The 10,000-nt window shown below is 32.6% G+C and overlaps 1 protein-coding gene across 1 annotated transcript in view; it reads left to right on the top strand.

Annotated features, from left to right (window-relative positions):
• Positions 1–10,000, top strand: part of LOC135195392 (neural-cadherin-like) — a 258,134-nt gene that overhangs the window by 110,692 nt on the left and 137,442 nt on the right. The window contains 1 exon segment of the mRNA XM_064221649.1: positions 1,998–2,113. Coding sequence (XP_064077719.1) covers positions 1,998–2,113 — 116 coding nt within the window.

Raw genomic sequence — 10,000 nt, 5'->3', positions numbered from 1 at the left:
ACAGTGTGAATAATTACGATTGCGATAATAATTTAATATCTATATAGCAAACGGACACCGTATCTTAAGCAGCGGCTGGCTAAGACCGACGTTATTTTTTATTCATTCAGATGCGAATTTCCCCATTAATTTGTTCGTCTCTTCTTCGTTTTTGCCTTTGGAATTCGCTATAGTGACTGCATCGTGACGTTACGGTAACGTAATTATTATATAGTCGGTTTTTAAAATGAGGCTTGAAATTAATTATCTTGTAGTTTAGGCAATACCAACACCATGAACACTAATTTCACCATAGAGCAACTATCTCTACCATACGTTCTCTCTCTCTCTCTCTCTCTCTCTCTCTCTCTCTCTCTCTCTCTTTCTCTCAAGGCATCACTCAAACAATCTGGAGCGGAATTTATCTATGAGGGTTTTTGCTTTTGCAAGTAAATTCACATTCCATTCTCTCTCCCCCTCTCTCTCTCTCTCTCTCTCTCTCTCTCTCTCTCTCTCTCTCATTTATAAATTCCCTTTATGACTGGGGTTAAACGTCATGTCATACTAGAAAAAACCCAAGAATGTTTATCACTGCAAGTCTCTCTCTCTCGCTCTCACTTCCTTTCACAATTTTAGTCAGATAGGTTCTAGAATATATGTATAAATGCCAATATATCATGTTTACTTAAAGTAATGAGTGAAAGACAGCATCATTAATCACAGGAAATAAATGCATTTTCAATGATAGTACACATACTTTTACACGACAAAATAATTCAAAGGGGGTGTGAAGGAAATTTTTCTTTAGTTCTTCCAAGTCCTTCCAGACAGCGCCGGGTTGGTTATATATATATATATATATATAGTATTATATATATATATATATATATATATATATATATATATATATATTATATATATGATTATATGTATAATATATATATATCGATATATATATAATATATATATTATATATATATATATATATATATATATTATATATATATATATATGAGATGCTAAAATTATTGACATTTATGGATTAAAATTATAAGGGGGGAGGGTTAAAAGAAATTTCGATTAAAATTTTGACATTGTTATGAGGACATGAAACTATAAGTGTAGATTTTCAAAAGGGAAGAGAATATCTTCGAGAGTAAATTAACTGGGTGAAGGAGGGTCGATGAATGCCCATATACTGAAGGAAGGGTGGACGTAATTAACCTGAAATTGTTATGCTTAAAAATGACACTAATTGTTTTACTAGAAGTAAAGTTTCGCAGGTGTAAGTCATACGGGAAGAATATTATTTTTAGTGCTATAACAACATAGCAAAATATTTACTTTCCTCTGAATTCGTTGCCGTCGCAAGAAATTGCTTAGCTTTGGCTTCAGTGTTTCACACGTTTTTTGTACTTGGTGAATTTTTACATATGGTTATTATGAACTGAATAATTTTGCTTTTAGTTATCTCAGCAGTTTAAGGATAATTATGGCAATTGTATTAATGTTCCCATTATGCAATAATGCGTGATGACCCTCTAGTTGTTATTCACACTACAAAAGAGATGCTGTCTTGAAACTGTATCTGAAATACACCTTATTTCTCGATCTTGCGTGTGTATTTTATTTATATTCATCATTCATTATATTGAGCTTTTGACTTCAAAATACACAATACATCAACTCAGATAATTAGTATGTTTATTGCGACACCAATGTGCTCAAATAACCTCTTTCTTTGCATTGAATGCCTTATAGGAAAAAGCATTCTCCCTTTAGTCCTTGCTCATATTTACCTCTATATATAAAACTTGTCCCATTTATTTCTCTCACCTTTTTTGGACTACGGAGTAGGCCCTACTGTAAACTGGAACGTGATCTTCACTTTTTTAATGCAATTCCACATTAAATAATTTTTTTTTTTCTTCAACAAAAATCCCAGTTCCGAATTCCACTTATTTCTTTTAATGTTACATTATACATTACTGTTAATGGATCACTTTTTATTCTTGCAGGTGCTACAGTAAAATACAGCATCTCAGAAGGGAATACGGAAGGACTGTTTGATATTGATGAATTCACAGGCGTTGTCAAACTTGTGGCACCATTAGACTTCGAGACAACTGATAAGGTGAGTGCGATAAAGCGCGTACTGCAAAAAAAAAAAAAATGAAAGGTTGACACGAGTATTCCACTATTCCACTTCTTTAGACTATTAATGCATCGTTTAGTAAGAAAGAAGAGTTCCTTGTGGAGAGTTATACATACACTGACAGAAGAAATGTCTGTGTAGTATGACGGAATATTTCGGAAACCTGTCAGGATGGGGACATGAGAAAGACTTCTGTTTGTGGATTTAGACAATGAGACAGAGATAGGACAGCTGATACGTGTGGAATGCCTCGAGTGAATAAGGCTGGAGGATGTCAATATTGTAAATTTATTCTAAAATGTTCTTCATTGTTGTGGTTACATAAGCTCCAAAGAAAATGTGTGCCTGGATCTACTATAGCAAAAGTGAAAGTAGTAAGAAAGGTGTTTATTATTATTTATTTTTCAATTCAAAGTAATTAAAAGTACTTAGAAAAGGTGAATACTGTGAACAAAGGCACTACATTGTTTTCGTTAGCAGGTCAGATTAATCTTAAGAATAGATTGATTGAAATATGCTTAAAACATAGAATGTAGATGCGTCATTCCCACTCAGTCCAGTTCCCAAATCACAATTTTGTAAAAACGTATCATGACAAATGAACGGAACCTCAAAGGTGGTCTGTTAAATAGCTTGAAGCAAACAGAAAAACCCGATCCTCAGTACGTTTCTCAGTGCGATGGGAATTTCACGTTTAGCTGGATAAAATTATTAATACATCGGAAAAAACAACAATCAAGACTTTCTTCATCACACGGTTGTCTATATTTAAAATACCAAGTAATTATAAAACGACTATGAAATTTATGGAAATTAAGCGATGAACTTCAAATGATATCACTGCAGTTTTATGAGGATTTCTGAATGATAAGAGGGGTGAATAAGAATTAAGTCAAGCATTTTTGAATTTGTTAAAAATAATCATCCCTTGTATCCGAAAATTTTATGGATATCAAATATTGGCTCGTTTTTAGCAAATATTTAAAAATGGCTCACTGACTTGAAAGTTTTCCATCGTACTCGATGAAAAGATGCCATGTTTAGCCACTCTCTTTACCCATTTAACATCCTATCGTATTGAAGCAAGAAACTGAATATAAAGTTTTCCCGAATGCATTTCAAGATGTCACACCATTGCAAAATCACAGCTACATAAATGAACATACAAACACACACACACACACACGTATATACATACACACACACACACACACACAATATATATATATATATATATATATATATATATATATATATATATATAGCGAAGTTGAGGTGGGCTCTATAAATCCAGTAAACAGCAATTTGGTGTGAAGGGGAAGGACAATTCTTCATTCCTTTCAAAGTACTTTATTTAGCTGCAGACGTTTCAAGACGTTTAGTCCCATTTTCAAAGCTATATAATAAAAGAAAACATACATTAAAAAAAGAGACTCGGAATAAAATGAAAGAATAAAAAGTTTTTTTTTACATAGAAAAAGTCAACCATAAAATCATCAGTACAATAAAAAGGAAGAGTTCACCAAATGGTGCTGAGGGCACAGACCGAGTGACAGTTCTGGCCAGGAACAGCTTCGACTTAAACTCGAGAGGTATAGAGGTGTTGAGGTGGTCTGAGTATTTAGTTGAGGGACAAGCTGTTTATAAAAATAAAAAAGCGATTCCAAAATTGCCAGTTTTGTTGGTCGTTAGGAGTTCGGCCTATGATTTTAAAAAATCCTTGTAACTGACATCGAATTTACATAATTTTTGCATGTTCACGTATGCAAGAGAATTCTGGATTTGATAATTTAACACCAGTTCGATACTCACGCCTCGATGAGAATCCAATCTCACTTTTAACAACCTGCGGGTGGATCCGACATATTTCCCCATGTACATCTGGGGCAAATATATGTAAATTCGATATCAGTTACAAGGATTTTAAAATCATAGGCCGAACTCCTAACGACCACAACTGGCAATTTTGGAATCGCTTTTTATTAAACAGCTTGACCCTCAACTAAATACTCAGACCACCTCAACACCTCTATACCTCTCGTGAGTTTAAGTCGAAGCTGTCCTGGCCAGAACTGTCACTCGGTCTGTGCCCTCAGCACCATTTGGTAAACTCTCTTCCTTTTTATTGTACTGATGATTTTATGTTGTATGTAAAAAAAACTTTTTTTTATTCTTTCATTTTATTCCGATTCTCTTTTTTAATGTATTTTTTTTTCTTTTTATTATATAGCGTTGAAAAATGGGACTACTAAACGTCTTGAAACGTCGCAGCTAAATAAAGTACTTTGAAAGGAATGAAGAATTGTCCTTCCCCTTCACACTAAATTGCTATATATATATAGTATATATATATATATATATATATATATATATATATATATATATATATATATATATATATATATATATATATATATATATATATATATATATATATATAAATAAATATTAAACCAGGGCTTGAATGAAGAGCATCTTTATTTGTTGCGACTAGTTTCGGAGATTTACTTTCCTCCGTCATCGAGCAATCTACAATAGAACAGTGGTTAACTAAAAATCAATGAAGTAATATAAGTTACATTAAAATTAACAAAGCAAAATAAAAAATAGTTACACAATTACAAGATATAATAACTTAAATCCACCGGAAAATCTTAAAATATAGAGAAATACTCAATGTTTGTTGTCAAAAACACAGCAATTCAACAGACCTTTCATTATTACAAAGAGAGGTTTTATCTCTTAGGGTGTATAGAGACTCATCACTCCAAGCTCCATTTCGTTGTTTCTGCAAGTAGGGACTGAAAAGGAATCTAAATTTATAGGATGGTCATATTCTTCAGTGTTGACGAGTAAAGGTAATGGGGTAGTTCTAATGAACAAGGATGACTATATTTCTAAAATGCCTAATGTATTGAGTGATCATACCAAATTCCAATCTGTTTAAGATAATATTCTTTTAACTATTCTAAACAAGGAAGTGAAGACAAACAGGTTTTTAAGAAAATTGAAAGCTGAAGGTGTTGTTGATGATACTCTGTATTACAGGCTTTTTACGTCAGGCTCAAAACCCGGTATATTATACGTTTTACCTAATGTCCATAAAGAAGATTGCCCTTTAAGACCAATAATGTCTGCTATTGGCACATTTAACTACAAGTTAGCAAAATTTCTGGTACCCATTCTAACACCGAACACCTCCAACCAGTACAGTGAAAAGGACTCGTTTTCTTTTGTAAAAGAAATTAGTGAAGTGAAATATGAGCAATGTGTAATGGCCAGTTTTGACATTAAATCTTTGTTTACTAACATACCCTTAAAGGAAACAATTGTCATATGCGTTAACGATTTGTTTAAAGATGCCGATAAAATTGAAAAGTTTTCTAAACAAGTTTCATCAGTTGTTATCACTAGCTGTAAGTGGCTGTTTCTTTATGTTCAACAAGGTGGTATATAAGCAGGTAGACGGCGTGGCAATGGGTAGCCCATAAGGACCAAATACACTAGCCAATCCTTTCCTCGCTCATTATGAAGAAGAATGGTTGAATGAATGTCTCGAAGATTTCAAATCTCTGGTGAACAGGCGATATGTCGATGACACATTCTTTATCTTTAGATCTAATAACCACATTTCGCACAACAATATCGAATTCACTTCAGAAACCGAGGCAGAAGGGAAGCTGGCCTTTCTTGATATACTAATCAGCCTCAGTGAAAACGGGTATATCACATCTGTTTATAGTAAACCTACTTTCACGAGTTTGGCCACCAAAATGTCGTCATTTATTCTTGTTCAGTTCAAGAGAAATTTGATACGACTTTAACATCAAAAGCTTTTAATATATGTTCAAATGATCTAAATATGCACCTAGAGTTTAATTTCATAAAGCAGTGCTTATTTTTCAATGGCTTTAGCAAAAGGTTTAAGAATGCGTATATAGGAAAGGAGCTTCAAAAATTACTTCCAAAACCTACAACTGTCAATGTCACCAGAGCAGTTATGTATTTTCCCATCGCGTTTCTTGGAAATAGGTGCTTTATGTGAAGAGAATGTTAATCAAACTTTTACATGAATTCTACCCACAACCAACATTCGAATGGTATTTAAGCCAAAATCTACATGACAAAAATTCTTCAGGATCAAGGATGTGATACCAACTGAGCTGCAGTCATCTATTATGTATAAGTAAAGGTGACATTATTGTAGTGCAATGTACATTGGAAAATCTAAGCGGCAGTTCAGGGTTAGCATCTTCGAACATCTCGGAAGATCTGTTAGGACGAATAGACCATTAAGCAAACCACCATTTAGTGCTATCCGTCAACACTCTGAAGAAAATTACCATCCTATCAATTGAGATTCCCTTTCCGTCCGTACTTGCAGAACCAACGAAATAGAGCTCGGAGTGACTGAGTCTCTATACACCCTAAGAGATAAAACCTCTATTTGTAAAAATGAAAGGTCTGTTGAATTCCTGTGTTTTAAGACTTTTTTTCTGCTCTCTTTGACAACAAACATTCAGTATTTCTTTATATTTTAAGATTTTGCTGCGGGTTTAGGTTATTATGTCTTGTAATTGTGTAACTTTTTTTTTCATTTTGCTTTGTTAATTTTAATGTAACTTATATTACTTCATTGATTTTAAGTGTAACTAATGTTCCATTGTAGATTGCCCGATGACGGAGAAAAGTAAATCTCCGAAATTAGTTGCAAAAAATAAAGATGCTCTTCATTCAAGCCCTGGTTTTAATATTTATTATTCATTTCCGATTTCTACGGAAACTCTTCTATTGCTTATATATATATATATATATATATATATATATATATATATATATATATATATATATATATATATATATATATATATATATATATATATATATATATATATATATATATATATTATTATATATATACATACATAAAATATCTATATATATCTATATATATATATATATATATATATATATATATATATATATATATATATAATATATATATATATATATATATATATATATATATATATATATATATATATATATATATATATATATATTTATATATATATAAAGGGTCTAACTGACCTTATTTAATAAGAGGAAAGAAAATCACCATTTAGTAACGTGACCTGCCTTAATCGCCCTCCATGAAATGGCACTTCTGTAGTTAAATGAATGTATTTCGCCAGAAAAACTATCATGAAAAAAAATTAAATGAATTGGAAATCCCAAAAACATTAATTACAGTCACTCCCAGTAATGATCATCTCAATTAAAATGTCACATACTAGCTCTTTATAAAAATCCATCAGTTCAATCACTATTTCTTTTTTCCCAAAGCTAAGAGATAAAAGTGTCAGTCAGAGAATTCAATTTATGTGCTGACATTCGAATCCATCTGCGAAAAGAAACCACAATTGTCAGAAATAAAATAAAAATTGTTACGTGCATAATAAAAATAGAAACTAAATTATGACATACGAGAAAAGAAAATCATTTTTCCACTGTACTTCAGCTTCTCTTAGGGCATCTGTAAAATGTTTAACTTTTTAAAAGTCTCTTATCACTGTAACCTTTCTGGATGGATCTTCTGCGCTTTTCCTCTAAACCTCTTTTCAAATGACACGTGCACAGTTTCTTTCTAGAAAAACTGCATTTTGCCTGTGGTCTTCATTATATTACACTCTAAGAAGCCCTGGTGTTCGTACGTACACGCACATTAAATTGTTCTAGCAAGTTCCATGAACACGTCCTGTTTGGCGCACAAACAGAGATACCTAACCGCATTTTTATGGAGTCACGATCACACGACTCTCGACAAGCAGCTAGGTCAACTTGCGCACTCTTGCTCTCACTTCTGAGGTCTGACAATGATTTACTATGAAAGTTTGTACAGTTCAAGCCTATCAGAGTATTCTCTGATATCTTGAAACTTTTCCACAACACTCGCATCTTGTTTGTTGGACATTCCAATATGTTTTCGACAAAGTCCGTTGCACCCTAATTTTAATTACTATCGTTTCCAGTAGTGCAGTTTATATATTATATATGATATATATATATATATATATATATAGTATATATATATCTATATATATATATATATATATATATATATATATATATATTTATTACACTCATGCATACATACATACATACATACATACACACATCTTTTTTCACATACACTGTGGCATTTTTTTTTATATTCCCAAATATTAAACTTTAAGTATTTAATATTCAATTCACTCTACCTTAAGAATATAACTCACAGCCAAGGAAAATCATATTGATGGGTAGGTGTTTAATCACCAGAAGGATTCGAACTCCAGTAATGAAAACACATGCTTTGTCCTTGTCTTGAATGGTTTAAGAAAAAGCCACAGTATTCTAAAGAAAATGCCTCAGTATTCAACTAAGTTTAAGTGAATAAAAATATAACACAGGAGCTTCCGACTTTCACGAAGTTCTTATTCAGCTGTACTCTCAGAAATTACAAAGTCTGCAAAGAGAAAAAAAGCAATAATACAGATTTTTTTAAAAGGAACAATGAAAATAGAAACGTCAGTCTGGGGAGTCTTCCTTGGAGGAGTCTTCGTGTTGTTGGTTAAGTAATCGAGTGGTTTCCTGGGCGTAGGAGCAATTACCTCTAAAACATCTAATTGCAGATTGGCTGTCAGGCATATTAACAGGGTCGTGAAAATGTCTTCGGAAGTGAAGGCCTTCTTTCCTTGGAAAATATCCAGCTGGCTGATGAGTGCTCCCTCTACTATTCTTCTTATATTGGTAATATGAGTCTTACAGACAATCTTGCTTTATCCAAAAAACTTGATGATCCAAATCAAGACAATGGTTGGCGACGACACTGCCACTGGCACTGGTCCTAATGCATTTACGTATATGCTCTGCTAATCTGATTCAGCAGCCTCTTCCAGTCGCACAAACATAGACTTTGGCACGATCTTTACAGGGAATAATGTAGACATTAGAATTTAATTTAGATTTGTTGACCAAATGCTTGCAGAGATTGTGTTTTATCGAGTTACTAAAGGTGAAAAATAAAGTAATTTTCTGTTGATAATAATGTTGCTTGTTTTCTTTTTTATCAGTGATAATTCTTTGGAATAAGGCAATGTTAAAACGTTTTTGAAGTTCACCTGGGTTTTGTTACTATTGTTGTAGAATGACCTTTTATCGGTGGATATGGCTATGAAAATACAATGTTTCGGATATCCTAACTACCCTAATGTACGTGTGATTAATCTCTAAAAAGTGAGTCACAAATTCTATGAGCCCAAAGGAACAATAATAACGGTACGCTTTTCTTACCTCACCAAAGGTTGAGTGATTAGAAAACTAATACGCGTAACTCTTTCAGTGAGTGGGCTTCCTATGCACATCAAATGCGTATTGATTACCTGATCGGTAATCAATACGCATATAATGTCAAGAAATGATTAAATGCCATTATTTGCCTATTCAACTCTAAATTCAGCACACGGGGAGAGGTTATCAAATGTTGCCAAAAATGAATTAAAATATTATTTATTGTGGAGGAATATTGCAAAATGTAATCAACGTATCGAAACCATAAAACAGGTGGTAGCTTTATGGGAATTGTTGCTAGTAATTCAGCCTCAAAGTATTTCATAAACAGATAAACAATTACTAGAGAAAGAGGAAAGCCCTAGCAACTCCGATTTTATTTTTTGGGGGGGTATATTTTGGCATCAAAATTAAAAACTTTATACACAAATCTTCACCAATTCAAGGAAAGGTTTAATGGAAATAGCAACAACAAGTAAACCTGGATGTTCTCTTTCTAGAAATTATACAACATTGCTTAATGGCACACTAGCG

Source organism: Macrobrachium nipponense, chromosome 16 (genome assembly GCF_015104395.2).
Source record: "Macrobrachium nipponense isolate FS-2020 chromosome 16, ASM1510439v2, whole genome shotgun sequence".
Taxonomy (NCBI): Eukaryota; Metazoa; Arthropoda; class Malacostraca; order Decapoda; family Palaemonidae; genus Macrobrachium; species Macrobrachium nipponense.
This window is presented reverse-complemented; position numbering and strand designations above follow the sequence as displayed.